Below are 23395 nucleotides of genomic sequence, written 5' to 3'. Positions count from 1 at the left end.
ATGGCAAATTATTAAATCAGTGGATCTTCCATAGTCAGGGGAAGCCTACCTTGCTGCCTCACTAACATCCATCCTGCTTACATATTGCTCTGAACCAGCAGTGGTAGATTTTTGTACGATACTCTCTCCATAGTATATTAACGTCAACTACAGTAGTAGTTTTTTTGTTGTTGCAGTAAAACGGGTTCGCGGGGGAGGGGGAGGCCCAAGATCGTTATCAAGAAAACAGTTTATTTGCAGCTGCTGACTCAGAGTCCCTAATGGGCAGAAATCTCTGAGTCCCGGTTATACTGGGGAAGAGATATTTATCCAAATTCAAGTTATGACGATACATCACCAAGTTATGCATATCTGATTGTATTACAGACCAAAAGGCGACTCAGTACAGTTGCAGTTTCATCCAGTTTCTCCTATCATTGTTTATCGTTCACTCTGATGCTCCATGACTCTTAGCCCAGTTACCCAGTGCACAGAGCAGGCTTGTAGCTAGGCAGAAATCCCTTCCCTGGCATTCTGGAAGCCAATTATTACCGGGAGATCTCTGGGGTACTGTCACATAGTACTGGCTTATATGTGTGTAATATACTGGTGATGCGATATGTTGTCTCGTAGGCTACTATAACTTACGTAATGTGCGCTATAATCTTGTAATGGGTGCCATGGTATTGCAGTCCTGGTTTGCTTGACGGATTAGGAACTTGTCCCTCTGGCGACTTACCATCCAGATGTGTGGTATCTAGCAGAACATCATTTTTCCTGACTACTTTGCTAATGTGTGTTTTGCAAACTACAGCACTGGAGCAATATGTTTTGTATGACCTGCAGAATGGGTAAAGATTTGGTGCATCTTCTCCGAATAAGCACTTTGAACTGAAGACTTTCAAGGCGGTTTTGTAGGGCATGGCACCCACCAGTCACAATCCCATCAGGCTGTTTATGCAGTTAGGTTTTATCTGCTATGAGAAGCTACTCTTTGGATCTAGATAGATAAAACTTACTCCTGAACTGAGTGCTGTAGTGTGAGATGGAAATTTACCTGTCCTTCTTTCTACTGTGTGGGAGAATTTGGAAGGATGTGTGCTTCAGGTGCTGTAAACTTTTAGGATCCTGAGCCTCTATTTTACCACTGGTTCCCGCCCCCAATTGCCTTTAGCCTTCTATAGTTGTTGCATGCAGTTAGCATGCTCATCCCTCATCCAGATAGAGGTGCTTTCTTCTTAATTCACAGACGAATATTTTTTCTGCTTTGAGTATCACCTAACTATGCCGAATCCCTTCTAGGTAATCCCTTTTTATGTCCTACTGATAGCCACTTGACTGTGAAGGTTGCTATTAGAAGGAACAAGTAGAGATCCATTGCTGTATTCCTCTAGATGAGTTGGATTTGACAGGATCACATTTCATGGGTCCTAAGCCCTAGGCTCAAAATGCTTTCCTTTGCCCTAGTCATGTTTGTTAACCCTTCTGTCTTCCAGCTCACCAGATCATGTGGGAGTACTCAGCATTCCACTGCTTCAGGTAAAGGAGTAATTGAGTTTCTCTTGCCTGTTAGTGCTGTACAACAGTTTTGTTTTTCAGCCTTGTTGTCTGCCCTGGGTATTTGGATTGGCAAGATGCAAAACAAATACATTATTTATATACTTGGATCATTTCTTTGGTTTCTTCGTGTTATGCAGTGGATAATATATTGACCCATCGCTAGGACATTGTTAATAATAAAAAAGAAAGGTGTGTTGCAATGCAATGGATAATATATTGACCCATCGCTAGGACATTGTTAATAATAAAAAAGAAAGGTGTGTTGCACAGTGATATTTACATATCTTACAGAACTGTGCAAGACTTGAGATCTTTTTTTAAGAACAGACACACATAGCATTGACAAATTTGGGAACATAACTCTTCATTAAGAGCTTCCTTGGACTCTAATCATTCTGTTCTTACCAGTCTCATGTTGCTGTTCCCACATGTGTGTACTCTTTGACTAGCCAAATAGAATGATGGATGTTCTTGGCCAATTGAATAGATACTACATTTCTAGATTGGATTGCCCTCCTTTGGTAGTGGGTCTTGATGCACTGTGTTGTGTATTTAAATTGTCTTTACATATCAGCAGGTAACCCTTTGATGGCATTATCATAATCTACCTGGGTTGCTTTTATTTATGCTATTTTCTGACTCCTCTATCCCCCCCAACCAACTCTGGAATATAGTTTGGATTGCCTTTAACAGATGGGTTTGCATATTTATAACTGTTCTTACAAACATTTTTTTAAGAGAAGAGAGATTTCAGCAAGAAAGTAAACAAGAAGGATGAGGACGAAGATGATGATCGAGGTAAGACAACGTAATTACGTTCTGCAGTAACATCTTTTTCTTAGTGAGTTAGTATAACCCCTGTTGGGGCTGTAACAGAGCACAGGTAGAGACACATGATTTTAGAGAATTGTTTCTGTGGAGGTGCATTTGCATGGAAAAATAAAGGGCTAGGTTAGAAACCCCTCTGCCTGGCATGCTCAATCTTCTGCATGTAGTTATTTTATTTTTATGTTTACTTTGTACAAAGTCCCAACATACAGGGGTGTAACTCAGGCACAGGCTTACAACTTCAGTGAGAACTAGAACTTTATTCCAGGAATATATTCCAATAATAATCTGAAATTCTTTGTTTGTATTTTACTTTGGCTACTGAGTATGCTGCCTCTTCATAACTGAGTGGTATTGTTCCACAGAGCTCTTAGTAAATTCTGTAGGTAGTTCTTTCTTTCTTTTTCTAGTGTTCTTACAGAATGCTGATGTTAACTACATAATAAAGTATCAGACTTGACCCAGGAAGGCTTACGTTCAAATGCCCCCTGAGACATAGAGCACTGTGATTTTGCTGTGTGCTTCGCCAAAATGGCATTGTTTTGTATTTGTACTTGCACAGATTGTTGTGTATTTGCCGACCTTTTGGATTTTACCCAGTTCTATTTCCGGTTTCTCCAAAACCCACTTTGGTATGTTATTTCTGAGAAGATTGTACAGCTTCATTTGGTGCCATTTCCCCTTACTTCTGCCATTCCCCCCCCCCCAGTGGCTTTTTGCCTTTATAAAGAAAAATTATTGGCTGTAGGCATATTGTTATATGTTTAAAACACTACAAGCAAAACGGGAACCCATTCCCCCCTTGTGGCAGCAACCACTGTTGATCCTTATGTTGCTTCTTAGTTGGTGAGACGCTGCTGTATCAAGGGAACTATTTAGCTTGGTGAGTCAATCTAGAGGGTTCCTGAGTTGGTGAAAGCAGCACAAATTGATCTGAAATAGACATTTTGGTGCATTAAGATTCCTAACGAGGGTTCAGCATTAAGAAATCATTATAGGACCTTGCTAGTCATAGTTTGCTTATCTTTTTACAGTATAGGCTGCAATTAGGTGATCCTGCAGACCAATAAAAGCTTTGTTCTTATAAGCGTTGACTGCTTGATTCAAAGTAATGAACTTCCTGATTTTGGTCTTCTGTTTATGTTATGCAGTGAGTTTAGCAGAAACCTCTCTCTTAAACAAGTTGATAAGAAGATCCCTTGTGGACTCCAGTAGCAACGTAGAAGTTCTTCAACGGGATCCCAACTCACCACTGTTTTCTGTAAAAACATTTGAAGAACTACATCTGTGAGTTACCATAAAGTACATACACCATGTCTATAAATGTCCTTGTGCTGTGAGGGGCCTTAACTGAGCTGGTCTACATTCAACTGAGAGTTTATACATCAAAAATTTAAGCTAGTCATGGTAATTGGCTAGAGAATTGTCTTCCTGCCATCCAGTGCCTTCTATTTTGAGCTATGAGTTTTCCTTGCATCCATGAAAATCCTATTCAGGATTGTTTCTGCATGTACGCTGTCTGTCATTTCAAGGCTTACTGTCCCTCTGTACCCTATTTCTGTTGACTCAAGTTGCTTCTCTTTTGCTGCTTATTTTCATTCCCTACCACCACCTCTTGTTCACACAGTAGTTCTTGTTCCATTCCTTTTTAAGACTCTTATGGCTTTCCAAGAAGGGTAGCACACACAACATTTACGTATCCATGGTGAAATATATTAGTGATACTGTAGTTGGAGGCTCTGACTGAGACCAGAAATATTTAAGTGTGAGTGGAGAAAGTATAAAGTATCGTTCTGTCCTGTGTGCCAGTTTCTCTGCAGCAAATCAATTTATCTGCATTTTGTTTTATCTTGGCAAATTTGGGTTTACCAACGGATCAGTTTGCATCATAGATTAGGGTTTAACAAATCCCAGGTGCCCAGTCACCATGGCACCTAGAAATTGAATGGGGCACCTGCTATCTTCAGCAGTGATTTTATTGTAGCACCTCTAGGCAATTTTCAGTGAAAGTACAAAGAGTTTTCTCCATTGGTTAAAAAGGGAGGAAGCGGTCCAGTTTGACCACCAAAAAAGCGATGTTCGAGATAATGGAATCTGTATGGACAAAAGCCACATGGAACAGGGACTGTAATAAGGATGGGAATTGGCTAAGATTGAGTGAAAAAGCTTTCTGGATCCAACCCAACGTTTATTTGTCATTTCACATCAGAATGTTTTATTGTAGGACATAAAAATAATGTGCATGAAGTTCTTGTTTTGCTTGTTCATATGTAGACTTAACTTTACCCCATTCATTGGTAGTATTAAGAAATTAATTTCTTAATCTGCTGTTTTCTTTACCGTTTCTAATAGAGCTTTTTAAAAGCAATAAGGGAATTAGAAGAAATTGGGGAGAAGTTAGGCTAGGGTTGATGATAACCACATGTTGATGATAACCAGGGTTACTTCTGTACTTATGTATACATTACAACACTTTTGGCACAGCTTTAATACAAATATGAGAAACTGTGAAGAGGTTAGGATTTGGTTTTGTGGTAGCAGTAATTAGAAAACGTTGTTAAAATGCAGAACCCTGAAGGCTAAATTTTTTTACCTTGTTCCTAAATTTTTGGGCTGGCTTCTAGAGCCAGAGAACATTTGCCAAGGCCTTACATAGATTTATAGAAGCCTTGAGTATTGCAACAAGCCAGAAACAGAGAGAAAAAGTAACCACAACTTGAAGCGTCTAGTGGTGGGGAAAAGATTACTTTTAGCAGAAAATTCAAATGTTTCAGGTTAGCAAATTATGCCATACACTAGAAGAAGGCAAGGAGAAAAGTAGTTGCCCATCTAAGCTAGGGAAAATACTTTATTCCTAATAGCATATGAGTTTATTTACTGTATGCCCCACCTTTCTCCACAATGCGGACCCAAAGTAACTTACATTGTCTCTTCTCCTCGAACCTCACAAGACTCCTCTGAGGTAGTTAGGCTGAGGGTGTGTGATGGGCTCAGGGTCACTTAACCTTCCATGGCTTTCAATAAAACTGAGAAGCCATTTTAGGTGGTGTTGCTTTGTTGAATGTCTCCATGCTATTTGATTGCATTGTCTTACACAGTAATCCTCCTGGCATTTCAGCGAGAAAGGCAGGGTGACAGTAAAGTAAGGAAGTGAAGAAAACCATTGTACTTGGGGGGAGCCCCTAAAATTAATAATTTGCTTCAGTCTGACTGTGTGAAAGTAAGTATGCTTCACCTGTTTTGTAGTATGGTGGTGGTAGCTAGCATCACCGTCATACCTGCTTAGCTGCTATGCTGCATTTTGATGTCAGTAAAGCTTAAATTGTGTATGTGTGTAAAGTGCCGTCAAGTCGCAGCCGACTTATGGCGATCCCTTTTGGGGTTTTCATGGCAAGAGCCTAACAGAGGTGGTTTGCCAGTGCCTTCCTCTGCACAGCAACCCTGGTATTCCTTGGTGGTCTCCCATCCAAATACTAACCAGGGCTGACTCTGCTTAGCTTCTGAGATCTGACGAGATCAGGCTAGCCTGGGCCATCCAGGTCAGGGCAAAGTTTAAATTAGTAGAAGCTAAAATGACTAAACTGAGGCTATCGTATTTTGGTCACGTTATGAGAAGACGAGTCACTAGAAAAGACAGTCATGCTAGGAAAAGTTGAGGGCAGTAGGAAAAGAGAAAGACCCAGCAAGAAATGGATGGACTCAATAAAGGAAGCCACAGCCCTCAATTTGCAAGATCTGAGCATGGCTGTCAAAGATAGGACATTTTGGAGGACATTGATTCATAGGGTCACCATGAGTCAGAAGCGACTTGACAGCACTTAACACACACAAAGCTTAAATTAAAAATCATCTTAATCTCCCAATATTATTCAGAGTTCTTAACTTCTTGTTTAGAAAAACTACTTTCTCTCATTTAACAGAAAAGATGAGTTGTTACAAGGAATTTATAGTATGGGCTTTAACAGACCATCCAAGATACAAGAGACTGCTCTTCCGATGATGCTAGCTGATCCGTAAGTTTTTTTTTACAAGAAAATAAAGAACACTCTGTGTTCTGTATCTTGCAGACTACAGCTGTTTGTTCATTATTCTTCAGTTAATGGTTGAGCCAGTTCATGTTAAGTATTTATGTAAACACAAGTTGCAACATTCATGGAAGTGTCCCATTGATTCCCCCCCCCCGCCTTCTCTTGCTTGTCCTGTCCCCCTGTGGATGCTTGCCCTCCTCTTTTGTTCCCTGGCCATTTATGTTGATTCCACCTCTGCCTTTCTCGCACGCTGGCCAGCTCGCCCATTCCACTACCTCACCAGTCCACTCACCCACTAGCCACCTGTTCCCCTGTAGTGCCACCGCCTCCACCTAACTGACTGATGTGGTGGTAGGGACAGCAAGGTCTCACACTCTTCCCATCTGTCTACTTGCCGCTACCCCTTTCCCCCTGTCACTCAGGCCAACCGTCTGTGCTCCTCTCCACCACTCCGAGGGGAACAATGACAGTGGCAGCAGTGGGGTGGCTCCTGTACTCCTCCACTTGCCTGCAGCCAGTGACAGCCTCCCCTCGAATGTCTCCTAGATGTGGTGAGGAGGTGGATGCTGCTGGGCCAGCAGAGGAGCACGGGATATGCAAAAGCAGATAATATTCCTCTGGGGGAGAATTTAAATCTCAAGTTTGCAGGGAACGCTTCTTGTTCTTACATGGCCCCAGTCTGCAGATTTAAGTATCCACATGTGTTGAGACTTAGATATATTGATGTGTGTGTTCCCCTCCTCCCCTGTATAAATGGGGTTCTGTAACTTGCAAATTACACACAGAACATATTCTCATGACACTGTGCTTTAGGACTAGAATGTGTTTTAATACACTGTCCTTTTTAAATCCTGTAACCTCATTAAAACCCTCCTCTTGCAGAAATGTTTGTTTCAGCTTGTTCACCCACATTATCAACTGCCTTAGCAATGCATCTGTTGACTTTTTAAAGCCTCAAAGTTAGAATCTTCTCTCTGTGTTGGGCTGTTTAACCCCTTCCTCATCTCCAATGTTGTCTATACTTTTTGGTTTTGTCTCTTCCATTTTTCTCTTTATCACAGTTGGTTTGGGTCCGTCATGCCATTTCTGGTTTGTTTGGAGACACTCTTTAATCGTTTGCACCCAAAATAAAAATTCCGAGTTCTACTGCCTTTCTTGAATGACCGATATGTGTTTGTAATAATTCAAACTTGAATCTGTATTTCAGTCCACAAAATCTTATTGCTCAGAGCCAGTCGGGGACCGGTAAAACGGCTGCTTTTGCCTTGGCTATGTTGAGCAGAGTAAACCCAGCAGAAAGATTTCCACAGGTAAAATCTCCAGATTGTTTGTGATGTTGCGGATACCTTGGCCTTAACTTGGGAGTTGAGTTGTGCCAAACTAATTGCCTTGTTGTTTCCCTGATTTCCTTTGCTACAGTCTTTCTTGAAAGATTGCAGTCAAAACAAATTTTCATGCCGTGTGGGTGGGCAGGTTAGGATTTCCAAACCTCTCCACCCACACTAGCTCCATTTTACATCCGCCGTCCCCTTGCATCTGTCACCTCCCTTCCCCCTTGGTTTTTACCAGCTTTTTTATACTTAAGTGTTAATGCACTAAGCTGGTTTGGAAGTCAAGTGAGGCTAGGAAAAAGGCTTCTCCCTTCTCCTTTACGCTACACGGTGATCAGGGTTTGCAAGCTGGGAATCGCCCCCTTTATCTCCCCTTCCCTTGGAACGCTACAGATAGCACTTCTCCCTTGGGCACCAGTTCCTCTGCTCCCTGTCCACCCTGCTTGCTTCTTCCTACCCCCAGTCCATAGTTTAATTGTGGAACTCCCTGCCCCAGGACATGGTGATGGCTGCCAACTTGGAAGGCTTGAAGAGGGGAGTGGACATGTTCATGGAGGAGAGGGGTATTCATGGCTACAAGTAAAAATGGATACTAGTCGTGATGCATACCTATTCTCTCCAGGATCTGAGGAGCATGCCTATTAGGGGCTGTGGAACACAGGCAGGACAATGCTGCTGCAGTCGTCTTGTTTGTGGACTTCCTAGAGGCACCTGATTGGCCACTGTGTGAACTTGATGGGTCTTGGTCTGATCCAGCATGGCCTTTCTTATGTCCTGCCCTTTCCTATGCTGCTCTCCCAGGCACAGTGGGCAGAGCACAGCTGGTGCCAAACAGAAAAGCGCTCTCAGTACGGGCTTTGAGGAAAGGGCACAATACAGCCTGTGGGTGGGGCAAAGGAGAGCCCCTTTCTCAGCCTCACTTCCTGTTCCAGCCTTGAGGTGGAAAGTGCTGCAGGAACTCCCAGGTAGACTCTGTGCTTGAATGTGGAGCTATTATAGAATCATATAATTGGAAGGGGCCCTATAGGCCACCTAGTCCAACCCCCTGCTCAATGCAGGATCAGCCTAGAACATCTCTGACAAGCGTTTGTCCAGCCACTGCTTGAAGACTGCCGGAGAGGGGGAACTCACCACCTTGCTTTGTGAAAGCAGCCAAAGATCTGTAGTAAGAGTGTTTAGGGTCACAATTACCCTATTAAGGAGCTTCATATTGACTTGGGTGGATTTGGGTTTTGGTTTAAAAATGCATTCAAAGTATTTTATTTTTTGCTTAAGAGTGCTGAAGTAGTATAGTGGCTAAGACTGAGTTACAAATCAGGCAGTCCCTAGCATGAAATCTTTACTGGTCTTGGGCACCTCCCCCCCCCCATATAATACTTTATGGGATTTCAAGAAGATAATGCATGTGGCATACTTTGAATGTATGAATGTGCTATTACTTGGGTTTTATAGACTGCCAGCAGTGCTTACCTATTTACAGGAAGGCCTTTAAGGAGCTGTTTTCCTTTCGCTTGTACAACGCAAGTGACCTCATCAGAGCTATGGGAAAGACTGGACTTTTATAACTTGCTGTGTACCAAACCTTCTGGAGTTCAGGGCTCAGATGATGCATGATCCAACTTGCAGTCACTGATAATATCAAGGAACAGATGTTCCCAAGTACTCCAGGGCTCGGGGGCACAGAATAGGGGAAGAAGGGCTTTGGCCTTCCCTCCTGCACTGTTTTTCCGAGCGCAGGGGTACCAAACAGAGAAGCCCCAAAAGTGGGGCAAACACCTCCTCTCCCCCCCCCCCCGGCCATTTCAGCTCAGGAAAATGGTACAGGAGGGAAGGCTGAATCCATTCCTCCCCTGCCACATGTTCCCAAGCCAAATCGGGCTCTGGAGCGCTTGGGAACATTAATTGCCAGATGATACATGCAAATGAAACTCACGTCACACACAGTCTAGTTTGATCCTCAGAATTTCCCCCTTGTGGTTACTGGCATAAGTACACTTATCTTCTCTGTTCTCTCGGGCACTCTTCTTTCTGTTCCATGCGTAATATAAAAATAGTATTGCTTGTTCAATCCATACCCATGTGTGAGGACGTCTCCCTTCTATGGCACGAGTGGGAAGAGGAACGTCGGCACCTGCAGTTTGAAAGGCAGGAGATGGCCGATCGGATGGATGCCATGTATGCAGTGATACAGGACATGGCACGCGAGTTGGATGACTTGCGTCGGCAGCCGCCCCAACCCGGGCAACCCGACGGAGGAGGCCATCCTGTTGTACCTGCACAGCCTGTTGCACCTGTGCTGCTGGGTGGCCCTGCTCCAGGCCCACCCCATTGCCTGGACTTGAAGGTGACTTTCGATGGGTCAAGCGACTTACTGTCTTATTTTCTGGTCCAAGTGGATATTTTTATGCGGGAGCAAGGCGAGACCTTCGCCTCGGAAGAGAGCCGGGTGCAATACGTTGCTTCACTGCTGCAAGGAGAAGCCGCTGCGTGGATGGTGCACCAGTATGAGCTATGCTCCCGCGTATCGCGGAGTTTGGATGACTTCATGATAGCTCTCCGGAACCGGTTCGAGGATCCGCACCGGGGGGAGCGGGCCAAGACGGAGTTGTTGCAACTACGCCAAGGGACTAAGTATGTGGTGGTGTATGCAAGTGAGTTTCAATTGCTTTCGAGCAAGATATTGGACTGGAGTGAGGCCACTCGGGTTCAGTACTTTCGTGAGGGACTTAACCCGGAGCTGCAGCATTGGGCGTTTATGCAGGGGAACCCTCCCGATGTAGAAGGATGGGTCAGGCATGCACCCGATATTGAAAACCGCCGGCAACTACTGCAACTCTCCAAGCAGCGGACGGTCCGAGAGACCAAACCTCGTGGAGACAGGCCCGGCGCCCCCAAGGACTCTCGTTCCTGGAAAGGAGGGGGGCAGTCGGTGACAGAGCGGCACAGACGCTTTGAGAGTGGAGCCTGTCTCGTTTGCGGGGGCTTGGGTCATTTCACCTCTCGATGCCCGTCCCGAGCCGGAAAGCCGGGTCCTTCCCAACCAGCGGCGAGGGAAGTGGAAGGTACCCACACCAAGGGACAACCACGCCACCGAAGCGGCTTGACGGGGAGACAGAATACGTCCTCAGCTCTTCAAGTGCAATCCAACCAGGACCCGCCAAAAGCTAACGGCCCATCGGGGCCGTGGAGTACAAATCAAGCGTCCGGCTCATCGGAGCCGCGGATTACAAATCTAGAAACTCCATCCTCCACCGACGAGGAGCAGTGGGACCCGCCGGCAAAAAATGCCGTCGGTCTGCTGTGAAGGGAGCTCCTCGGCAGATCACTCCGGACCTTGAGCAGGGAGCTCCAGTAATGGTAAACAAGCAGGAAGACAATGTGTACATGGAAGTTGCTCTAGCCTTACCCAGGGGGGGACCTATCCTAAGGGTACCAGCCCTAGTGGATTCGGGCTGTGCTCGGATTTTGATTAACGAAGAAACTGCCCGAGAGTTACGGGTAAAAAGAGTTGAATTACCTGAACCCGTTAAGTTTGCCCAGATGGACGGTAGTGACTTTAGGGGCGGCCCGGTCCGCTATAGGACTTCACGAGTTGCCTTGGGAGTGGGAGAACATTGAGAACAGATCCATTTGACCATAGCTCCCATTGTTTTGGGGATGAACTGGCTTTTGAGTCATAGTCCTATCATAGACCGGAAGAACCGAACCTTAACCTTTTCGCAAGCTCAGTGCGACCGACATAGGAGGGAGGTGGGCTTCAAAGAACAAGCGGCTGCGTTATTGGAACAGCCGTCAACGAGCGTTCCACTGCCTCAACTCCCCAGGGAATATGCCCAGTTCGCTGATGTATTTGACGTGCGTGAATGTGATGAGTTACCCCCTCACTCTGAGACAGACTGTGCCATTGAAGTGGTGGGGGAGGGCAAACTCTCGAAAGGGAAAATCTACCCAATGAGCCCAAACGAGAAGGCGGTGTTAAGAGACTATTTGGATACTAATTTAAAGAGAGGGTTTATCCGTCCGTCCAAGGCGCCTTATTTGGCACCTGCATTAACTTCCGTAGACTTAATGCGGTCACCCAGTCTAATGCCTACCCCCTTCCTCTCATTCCAGACCTGCTCGCTCAATTAAAAGAAGGCCAGATTTTTATGAAACTGGACTTAGTAGGAGCTTACCATCGCATCCGGATTAGGGAAGGGGATGAACAGAAAACAGCCTTCTCTAGTTGTTTTGGGATGTTTGAGTATTTAGTGATGCCGTTCGGACTAACGGGGCTCCTAGTGTCTTTATGCAAATGATAATTGAAGTGTTACATGATTTGTTATACCGTGGAGTGATTGTTTATCTGGATGACATTTTAATTTACATGAAAATCATGGAGGAACATGTGGCTTTAGTCACAGAGGGGTTGAAGCGTTTGCGGGCTCACCAACTGTATGCTAAGGTGTCCAAATGTGATTTCATCAGCCATCCATCACCTTTCTTGGGTATATTGTGTCACAACAGGGACTTGAAATGGACCCCGAGAAAATACAGGCAGTAGTGGAGTGGGAGGCACCCACCACTCGTAAGCAGTTGCAACAGTTTCTCGGGTTTGCTAATTTCTATAGAAACTTCATCCGTGACTTTGCGCAAGTAGCCTTGCCCCTCACCTCGCTGTTGCGAACGAAAGGAAAGGGGTCCGCTGCTGCTTTGCCATCTGCCAAGATTACGTAGACTCCCGAGTGCCAGCAAGCATTTGATTCCCTCAAACAGTTGTTCACTTCTGACTCAGTTCTTAAGCATCCCGATTGTGAACAACCTTTCATTGTACAAGTAGACGCTTCCGATGTTGCTATGGGGGGGTGCCCTCTTGCAAAGGGATGAGAACGGCCAATTAAAGCCATGCACCTTCTTCTCCAAGAAGTTCTCTCAGGCCGAACTCAACTGGGCTATCTGGGAAAAGGAGGCGGCGGCTGTTAAACATGCTCTCAGGATCTGTAGGCATTTTCTGGAGTGGGTGGAGGAGCCCTTTGAGGTCTGGACTGATCACAAGAACCTTGAGGCGCTCAAAGGTTCTAGGAAGCTGTCGGCCAAACAAGTTTGTTGGGCACAATTGTTTGCCAAGTTTCGTTTTGTCTTGAAGCACGTCCCGGGGAAAGACAACTGTCTAGCTGATGCATTGTCCCGACTCCCCCAATACCGCGGTCCTATTGACCGTCCTGTCGAATCCCTCTTCACCCCGGAGCAATGGGGGGAGGTGTCCGGTCTGGCTGTGATCACTCGGGCTCAAAGCCGGGCGGAGGTTCCCGCTTCGGCCAGCGGACTGCCGGAAGCCTTCCGAGTAAAGCTGGCCGAGGCCACCCTGCAGGAGGGGGGGGGTAAGCTTTTCCCCAAGCCCTCACTTGCCGCGGGGACTTGTGGTTTCATGGCAAGAAGCTCTATGTACCTGAAAGTGTTCGGAGGGAGGTGTTGGCTATGGTGCATGGTGCTAAAACCGCAGGACATTTTGGTTTTGTCAAGTCTTTACACTTGTTGCGGCGTCAGTTTTGGTGGCCGGGAATGAGAGCGGATGTGGAGCTCTTTGTGCGCAGTTGTCCCACATGCGCAACTTCGAAAAATGGGGAAAGCTCTGGGATTTCTTAAGCCTTTAGAAACCCCATCAGTCCCCTGGGAGGTTATTGCCATGGACTTTATTACTGATCTGCCTCCCAGTCGGGGAAAAACCGTGTTGTGGGTTGTAACAGACTTATTTTCCAAGCAAGTACATTTTATTCCCCGTGCTGGTTTGCCTACCGCCCAGAAGCTGGCACGCATGTTTGTTACACACGTGATGAAATATAATTCCTTTCCACGCAAGATAATTTCCGACAGAGGTTCCCAATTTGTGGCTAAATTCTGGAAAGCCTTTTTAAACCCCCAAACGGATGGACAAACTGAACAAGTTAATGCTGTACTAGAATGTTATTTGCGTTGCTATGTAAATTACCCTCAGGACAATTGGGTAGATCTTTTGCCTTTTGCTGAGTACGCTTACAATAATGACCCCCATTCCTCCACAGGTTTCAGTCCGTTCCGGGTGGTTAATGGCAGGGACTTTGGTCCTTTTGGAAATGCTGCTCTTTCCCAGGACGTGGGAGGTACTGCTGATGTTGATAAGAGGATTCAGGTTGTTCAGACTACATGGCCCTGGCTTCAGAAAAACGTGGAACATGCCAAACGCAAATATAAGGAGCAAGCAGATAAACATCGTTCCCTGGGGTGGGAGTTGAAGGTGGGGGATCAGGTGTATCTGTCCACTAAGAATCTACGGACCTTGCGTCCATGCAGAAAGCTCAGCGATAAGTATTTGGGTCCTTACCCCATCATCAGGGTGATCAATGAGGTGACTGTGGAACTAGCTCTGCCCAAGGCGCTTCAAGGAGTTCACCCCGTGTTCCACATCAGCTTGCTCAAACTATATACTGCAGCCCCTCACTTCCACCCGGAGCCCAAACCGGAGGTACCGTGGTGGGAGGGGAAGTGCACCTGGAAGTCTCTAAAATTCTGGATTCTAAACTGAGAAAGGGGAAGTTGTTCTATTTGGTCCGGTGGAAGCATCTGGGTCCAACCCAGGACGAGTGGGTGGCGGCCCCACATGTAGCAGCCCCCCGTCTGATCCGTGACTTCCATGCAGCCTACCCCCAGAAGCCGCAACCGTTCGCGGACTCGGGGGGGGGCCTTAAGGGGGGCAGAATGTGAGGACGTCTGCTGAATTGGTTCTGCTGAATTGTTTCTTTCAGCTCTGTTGTCAGGTCTGGCCCGTACAAGCGGTCAGATCCTGGTTCAGGCTCTTGACATGTTTTAGGCCTGTGTTTGCTTTTCAGTTGCTCTGTGATTCCCACTCCCTGTTCCTCACCCCTCCCGAGTCTCGACCTTGAGTAGCTAACGGCTGGGCCGTGTTTAGATTCCTGTTTCACTCCTTCTTCCCTCCTTTCCCCTGTGCTCTGCTATCTTGCTGTTTCCAAGGCCGTTTGATCTTGCACCTGTGATGTAATCGTGTAACCATGCTTTAAGTTAGGCTTTGCAGCCCAGGCCTGTATTGGCAGATTTGAAGCTGCAGTGTATCCATGCTTACTAGATGCTCTCAATAAACGTTTACCTGCTTCTGACATGCCTGTCTGAGTGAGTGACTTTTTGAGACGGCCTAGATTGGCTTGAGGACCTGACACCATTTTGATAATAACATGGGAGTGAATTTCCAGCAGTCGTACTTAACTTTTGGCTGTATATTTAGTGTCTTGGGGAGGCTGGAAAATCTAATTCAGAGAAAAAGTACTCAAGGATTGTATCTGTAGTTGCTGTCTTGTGCTACGCTAACATGTGGCTGCTCAAACGTGCTCATTCCATCTTTGTCTCATCCTAAAGTGCCTCTGCTTAAGTCCCACCTTTGAACTGGCTGTGCAAATTGGACAGGTAGTTGAGAAGATGGGAAAGTTTTGTGTCAATATTGGTGTTATGTATGCTGTCCGAGGAAACAGACGTAAGTATCTCTTGAATGCATTTTGTTGGTTAACATTTAAATGTTTATTTGTAGACCCCCCCCCCACGAATCTGCTTTTATTGTTGTTGCCATAAAACATGTACTTAGTAATTTTACTTGCACTCTATCATTATCTGTTGTGAAACCAACGTTTCCTTTTTTCATAGCACTTCTGCCTATGCCGCGGAAAAATCAAAATTAACCCCAGAAGTGTGATGAATGCTACTGAAATCATATTTGTTTTTGGTATGAGTGTTGCCACCACCTATGGGACAGTTCCTGATGAGTGGCACATTCTTCCTGCACACTGTTGTGTTCATGTAGCCCTTTAAAATGAACTTAAGAACAGAGGCTGTATGCCTGTCTTTCCCTCTGAAAGAACAAAAACCTATGCTGCAACTATGTAATTACTAAACAAAACACACAGCACGATGGCTTGATGAAACACTGTATTAAATACTCTTCTAAACTATGTCTACAACTACATAAACCTACATGACACAAATATATCTATATAATACTCCACTAATTACATACACAAATAAATTCCAGTACAATAATCCATACATAGAAGGTAAAGTACAAACAGCAAAAACCGCGCCAGTTCCAGTCAACTTAGTGAAAGCAGTTCGTAAATGAAGGTTGGTTACTCGCTGCCAAATGGCATGAAAATGAAGTCCAATCGTCCTATGATGTTTGAATGCTAGCTTCATGAAAATCCACGTTTGGATGAAGAAAAGGGAAGAAACGTGAAATCCGGATCAAATCACATTTTGATTACTTCATCAGCCTGTAATAACAAACCATACATACACAAATATGCAAAAGTGTATTATTCCAACTTTGCATATACTACCTACTCCCATACCTAGTGATTATAAGGTTTTAAATAATAATAATAATGTTTAAGCGGTAGTATCTCTCTTGCTTTTTTTTTTTTTGAACAGCCTTAATGATTTTTTTTCACCACTTGATCAATTTGTATGTGATTAAGGAAGGTGCCTGCAGTCGGGAATGCTGAATGCTCCGCCTCTTCCTCGTTGTATGCTTATCCAGCTGTCAGCGCAAGAAGAGGAAAACAGCACTAATTGCTTTAGAAAAATAATGCTGTTTGCTCCCTCAGTCTTTTTAACGTAGCAGGATATGCTCTTGGCAACATAGAAAAGTAGTGTTCTTCTCTCTCAGTTCCAAGAGGAACTGTAATTGAACAACAGATAGTAATTGGCACCCCGGGGACCCTGCTGGATTGGTGTTTCAAGCTAAAACTTCTGGATGTGAAGAAAATCACAGTGTTTGTGCTGGACGAAGCTGACGTCATGATCAATAAGCAGAACTTCTTGGACCAGAGCGTCCGGATTCACCGGTAAGCACATTCTCCTGCTTGTTCACTGTTCTGTTAGTATTTCTTATTGTAAGCTGCCGAGACTATAACTGAAAGGCAGGGTATAATTTTAACTAAATAACTAATGCATAATTAACTTTTAGAACGTGCTGCCCAGTCTGTGGTGATAGCTACGAGTTTAGATGGCTTCTAACAAGAATTAGCTTCCTGGAGGTTGGGTTTATCAGTAAACACATGAACACATGAAGCTGCTTTGGTTCTTGTAGGTTATCCGGGTTGTGTAACCGTGGTCTTGGTATTTTCTTTCCTGACGTTTCGCCAGCAGCTGTGGCAGGCATCTTCAGAGGAGTAACACTGAAGGACAGTGTCTCTCAGTGTCAAGTGTGTAGGAAGAGTAATATATAAAAGAGACCCCCTCACCTCTGCAGGAGTATATCGTATACCTTGCAGCTGTGGACAAGTTTACATCGGGACAACAAAACGCAGCATACAAACAAGGATAAAAGAACATGAAAGATACTGCAGACTGGGCCAACCTGAGAAATCAGCAGTTGCTGAACATGGACTGACACAAACAGGACACAGGGTCTTATTCCAAGACACTGAAAGACTGGACAATTCTACCAACTATTTTGTCAGTTTGCACAGAGAAGCCATTGAAATTCATAAACACCAGCACAACTTTAACAGAAAAGAAGAGAGTTTAAGAATGAATAAGGCTTGGCTTCCTGTCTTGAAAACCTCCAGACTAACAAAGACTACAGTCAACAATAGCCATGCAGATTAGCTTTGGATTTCACACATTAACAGATCACCTCAGGATACAATGGTTCCATATTAACATACCACACCCTCATCAGCACATTATCTTGATACTTACAGGACAATGGTTAGCACATTACCTTTGTTACTTTTTGCAGGACAATGATTCAGCTCAAACCCAATCCCTTTCTGACTATATATTACTCTTCCTACACACTAGACACTCCTTCAGTGTTACTCCTCTGAAGATGCCTGCCACAGCTGCTGGCGAAACGTCAGGAAAGAAAATACCAAGACCACGGTTACACAACCCGGATAACCTATAAGAACCAATGAACTCTGACCGTGAAAGCCTTCGAAAATAACATGAAGCTGCCTTCTACTGAATCAGACCCCTGGTCCATCAAAGTCAGTATTGTCTACTCTGACCGGCAGCGGCTTTCCAGAGTCTCAGGCAGGGGTCTTTCACATCACCTACCTGCCCAGTCCCTTTAACTGGAGGTGCCGGGGATTGAACCTGGGACCCTCTGCATGCCAAGCAGATGCTCTACCAGTGAGCCACAGCCCCTCCCTTCAGTAGCCATTAGCCATAATGATCAAATGGAACCCTTGTATTCAGAAGAGGTGCACTGAATGCTACTTGCTGGAGGCAGTAACAGGAGGGAGGCTTTGCCTGTTGTCAGCCTTCTGAACCTTCTTAATGGCCACTGTGGAAAACGTGCTGGATGAGGTGGTCTGATCCAGCGGGGGTGGTCTTACATCCAAATGGGCTCCTTGCTTAAGCTTAACTTAAAATGGTAGAATTCACTGTGCAACTGACTCCTTATTTGGAGATGTCACAGGGTATTATAAGTGTACCTATATGGAAGTTACTTTAAAGGTAACCTTGCACAACATTTTTCCTGTACACCTACTGTTGCCTTGTAGGAAGAAAGTATGTACAAGAGCTTTTATAATGTTAGTTTCCTAAGGTGTTGGCATTGTTAGTTTCAATATTTTTTTACATATACCTTTTTATTTTCAGTGTACAACTTACAAATGCACAAACACAAATAACACCCCATGCATAGTAACACCTACACACCTAAACACTTTTTACTAAACACTTATCACACATCAAACATTACATGGTGCCTTACTTTGGACTATATCAATTTTCAAAATGTCTCTACCACCTACTTGTTTCTTATTTCATATTTTCTCAGTCAATTAATTACCCATTCTATTTATGTTTCTCATTAGGATATGAGTTGCTTCACTGTGTCTCTTATATAGTTTTCCAAAAAACCTATATATTACATATTACAGTTAATGCAGTATCTATTAAAATCATTACTTAATATACTGTTATTTAGTATAAAGTTAGTTTCAAATATTGATCTTCAGCTATGGGCTTTGTGGGTGCTGCTGCTCCCTCTGGTTCATTTGAACAGACCACGTGAGGGGAAGGAGTATTTGAAACCTCACTTGCCTGGCAGCCTCTGAGAGAGAAAAAGATAATTCCTCCATTATAAGAAGTGTTGGTGAAACATTCAGGAACATAACTTGGGGGATAAATGTAGTCTGTTCCGAGCCCGTTCCAACAGGACCGTTATTTTTCTTTCAGGGTACTATCACCCAATTGCCAGATGCTTCTGTTCTCGGCTACATTCGAAGACCCCGTGCTGCTTTTTGCACAGCGCATCGTACCGGACCCCAACATTATTAAGCTCCGCCGAGAAGAGCTGACGCTCGACAACATCAGGCAGTACTACTTTGTGTGTGAGAATAAGGAAGATAAATACAGAGCTCTGTGCAATATCTACGGCAGTATCACTGTTGGCCAGGCTATAATCTTCTGCCAGGTAAACGTCTGCTGCTGCTTCAGCTAACTCGGGAGGGCCAAAACATAAATTCAGGGGAGGGTTACTGCCTTGGCAACGGGGATGTAATTTATTACATAGTACTTGGGCAGCCATAAGGTTAATGGGGGGCAGATCAGCATTGTCTCTCCCGTTCAGTCTCTTATTTGGCAGATATCCTTTAAGGGATGATTCTCACAGCTGTCTTGAGGAAGGGGGAGAAAGTTGGACTTGGCTGACTTTTACCATCAGTCCACAGTAGCTGTGTGAAAGGCTCGACTGGATTTAGTTGCAGGAGCGCCACTGCCGACTTCTTATTTGTAGTGATGTGACAAAAGCAAGCTCTGGGCTGAGCCTTGTTCATGCCGGAATATGAGACCATCTTAGAATTCAGTCCAAAGCACCTGTTTTCTCTCCAGGGCAGATCTGTGAAAAAAAGTAGTAAAAGTTGGTTGTCTCAGTGCTGATTGGCTATTGCCATTGATGTCACTCTCTGCCATCCCAGAGCAGATTAGAACATTAAAATACCTGAATTTATTTTAATAAGGTCATGAATGAATGGATGTACTTAAAAATAGTACATGTGGAATACTTAAAAATAGTAAAGTAGATAGTGGGTTTGAAATTCTGGAGGAGATAAAGACATGACAGCTGGCCCAGCGTGGTGCACGTAATTATGAGCATCTATCAATGCAGTTGCAAATCTGAGCGGCAGCTGGGCATCCGTGTGGCTAAGGCCTGCTACGAGTTGTTGTCTTGTAAAGTGTCTGTCTGCCTTAAATCTATGCAAAAACAGCACTGTGGCCAATTCAGTTACAATACAAGCAATACCTACTAAGAAGGACTCATGAAAAATAAACTCAGATGTTAAATGTAATCAAGATACGCATATATACAAAAACACAATCCCTCATATATACAAAAATTCCAATAGTCTCAAAGAACATGTACAGTGACTCCACACTTGTGAGGGATAACCAGTTCTCAAAGGCATGAATTAAATTTTCAGCATATTGTAATAAATGCCATAAACACATAATGGATGACAAATTCTAATGATATCCATCCAAACCAAAAGTAAGTCAATGATGATCAATTCCAGCACGCATTAAAGTCGCAAAAAGGGGAATCTGGTATCTTTCCCTTTTCAAAAAGACTTTCTTCAGTTGCATAGGAGTCTGTGCTATTAATGAAATTGACTAATTCCGGTATATTTCGGTCCTCAGTTGATAACATAATCTTAGGCACTTAATGCCCCAATCATTAAGTACCTCAGCTATGCCTGGGTCCTGCCTTAAATCTGTGGCATAAGAAAAAAACTCCCCTCTTGTTAAGAAACACGGGGATGCAGTAAGTGTGGGAGGAACTGGTGGTGCCGAACCAACATGTTAAAAGCTCTGACTACCCGCAACTCTGAGATAACCAGGCTATCTCAGTGTAGCGAAGTCTATAATCCCACGCCTGTCTTTCATTGCCTCCCTTCATCCAACAGACCCGCAAGAATGCTAAATGGCTAGCTCTGCAGCTGTCGGACGACGGACACCAAGTATCCCTCTTAAGCGGGGAGCTGACCGTCGAGCTGCGGGCCGAAGTCATCCAGAGATTTCGTGAGGGGAAGCATAAAGTCCTTATCACAACCAACGTCTGTGCCAGAGGTACTGAATGCTAGAAGAACCCCATTGTCTGCAGCGCGCTCGTGCACTGAGAGCACTCGATAACCTTCTCGTTCATGACTTCCCGTAGGCATTGATGTGACGCAGGTCACGATAGTGGTCAACTTCAGCCTGCCCATGGACTTTGAAGACTTTGCGGATTTTGACACCTACCTTCACCGCATAGGTCGCGCGGGCCGCTTTGGGAAGAAGGGACTGGCCTTCAACATGGTCGAAAAGCAGAATTTACCGCTGATCTTTGCAATTGAAGAACACTTCAGTGAGTACGCCGGCACTCTCGTTTAGGGTGGAATACCGGGTTTGGGGCCTGCCTGAACGGGATGTGAATCCCTGCTTGGAAGGGACTCCACGTTTTTTCTCTCCACACATGAAGCTGCCTTCTACTGAATCAGACCCCTGGTCCATCAAAGTCAGTATTGTCTACTCAGACCAGCAGCGGCTCTCCAGGGTCTCAGGCAGAGGTCTTTTCCATCACCTACTTGCCTAGTCCCTTTACCTGGAGGTGCTGGGAATTGAACCTGGGATCTTCTGCATGCCAAGCAGATGCTCTACCACTGAGCCACGACCCCTCTCCTGGTTAGCATTTGGATGGGCAACCTCCAATGAATACCAGGGGCATGATGTGGAAGCAGGCAATGGCAAACTGCCTCCCAACATAACTTGCTTGCCTTGAAAGCCCTACAGCTATGACTTGTCTGCACCCCAAAACATGAATTGTATCTGTTTTCACTTCGCTTCAGGGGTGCATAGAAAGTAACCTACTTGGTGTGTGAGAAGATCCCTGGGCTTCACCAGAGTTACTCTAGCCACACGTTCCTTTCTTCATTCATCGGATAGGGGTGACTGTAGGGCATATTTGTCATTCATACATGAGACTGCAGCATCTATTTTGTCTCAGATTGTACAACTCCAAGAAACCTAAGAGTGATGGTGATGTGGGTGGCTAAGATGTAGGCAACAAACGATGTCAAAAAGATTGATTATACTTCTCAGTGAAAAGTAGCTTGAATTTAAATATGCTAGTGTCTATGCGGCCCTGACCTGGATGGCCCAGGCTAGCCTGATCTCGTCAGATCTCAGAAGCTAAGCAGGGTCAGCCCTGGTTAGTATTTGGATGGGAGACCACCAAGGAATACCAGGGGTGCTGTGCAGAGGAAGGCACTGGCAAACCACCTCTGTTAGTCTCTTGCCATGAAAACCCCAAAAGGGGTCGCCATAAGTTGGCTGCGACTTGACGGCACTTTATACACACACAGTGTGTATGCAGATTTTCATTCTGTATGCTAAGCCCAGTATACCAGTTTTCATTCTTGATGCCCAGACGATCATGTGCAGGTAGTTTCTAGCTGACTGGGGATGGAGAATTAAGCCATGAATCTGCTAAGTGGGAGACCGAGGAAACTATAAGAAAGTTAAAGCTAGTGGGGAAAAACTGAGTAACCTCAGCTAACTGAGGATACTTTTCTGTGCACGTGCAAGAAACCAGCGTGGTGTAGTGGTTAAGAGCGGTGGTTTGGAGCGGTGGACTCTGATCTGGAGAACCAGGTTTGATTCCCCACTCCTCCACATGAGCGGCGGAGGCTAATCTGGTGAACTGGATTTGTTTCCCCACTCCTACACACAAAGCCAGCTGGGTGACCTTGGGCAAGTTACAGCTCTGTTAGAGCTCTCTCAGCCCCACATACCTCAAAGGATGTCTGTTGTGGGGAGGGGAAGGGAAGGTGATTGTAAGCCGGTTTGAGTCTCCCCTAAGTGGTAGAGAAAGTCAGCATATAAAAACCAACTCGTTCTAGCTGGGTGCTCAACAGGTGACGAGCTTTGGAATTCTTGAGGAGGAAGCAGAGCTGTTTCAGCAGCCTTGGCTGCATCCTTTATCATTCTGTGCTTTTTTTTAAAATCTGCATTTTAAAAATCCAATTAGAGGGCTATTACATTTTGTGTCCTCCGAATCTGGTGTTGCATTGATAGCTGCCTTAAGACAGGAGGCGTGGCAGGATCGAAATGTAATAAATAACTAACAGCACCCCTCGTGGCATCCCCTTTCCAAAAAGGTCAATTTGACAGTAACTTCCGTTTCTCTTTCAGAGACCTCCATTAAGTACCTTGACCCAGAAGACATGGAAATGCTAGAAAAAATAGAAGACTGAGTTCTTTAAAATGTTAAATGTGCAAAAAAAAAAAGTTTGTCAGAATTGGGAAAAATGTGTTTTTTGCTCTTACTTTGATGTGCCGTTACAATAAATCTAATGGCTTTCCTGGTTACCAGAAATGGGAAAAAAACACTTGAACCACAGTGGATTTTTGGATCTTTTTGACTAACGTGTCTTGAAACATCTGGCTGTAGTCTTTACTCTGGCATCCGTGATTTTAATGCTATCGTGTGGCTTAGTATTATTCCACCAGTAATTGTGATGTTGGAGATCCCTCAGACCTGAGTACCTAATGACTTAACATTCTGGAGTATCAACATCCTGTTTTAGGACTGCAGTAGGAAGTAGCTTTAGCGTATAGACTAAATTGCAAATTGTCTTGCTTTGTTTGGTACAGTGA

The 23395-nt window shown here is 44.7% G+C and overlaps 1 protein-coding gene across 1 annotated transcript; it reads left to right on the top strand.

Moving 5' to 3' along the window:
• The first annotated feature begins 3518 nt into the window (after positions 1-3518).
• Positions 3519-23003, top strand: DDX25 (DEAD-box helicase 25). Its single transcript, XM_056860575.1, has 9 exons — positions 3519-3654; positions 6288-6380; positions 7603-7705; positions 15113-15227; positions 16413-16590; positions 18938-19175; positions 20665-20827; positions 20916-21104; positions 22931-23003. The coding sequence occupies exons 2-9, from the start codon at positions 6319-6321 to the stop codon at positions 22990-22992; spliced, it is 1110 nt and encodes a 369-aa protein (XP_056716553.1). The 5' UTR covers positions 3519-3654; positions 6288-6318; the 3' UTR covers positions 22993-23003.
• Positions 23004-23395: the final 392 nt, after the last annotated feature.

This window comes from Euleptes europaea, chromosome 14, assembly GCF_029931775.1.
Source record: "Euleptes europaea isolate rEulEur1 chromosome 14, rEulEur1.hap1, whole genome shotgun sequence".
In the NCBI taxonomy this organism is placed as follows: domain Eukaryota; kingdom Metazoa; phylum Chordata; class Lepidosauria; order Squamata; family Sphaerodactylidae; genus Euleptes; species Euleptes europaea.
This window is presented reverse-complemented; position numbering and strand designations above follow the sequence as displayed.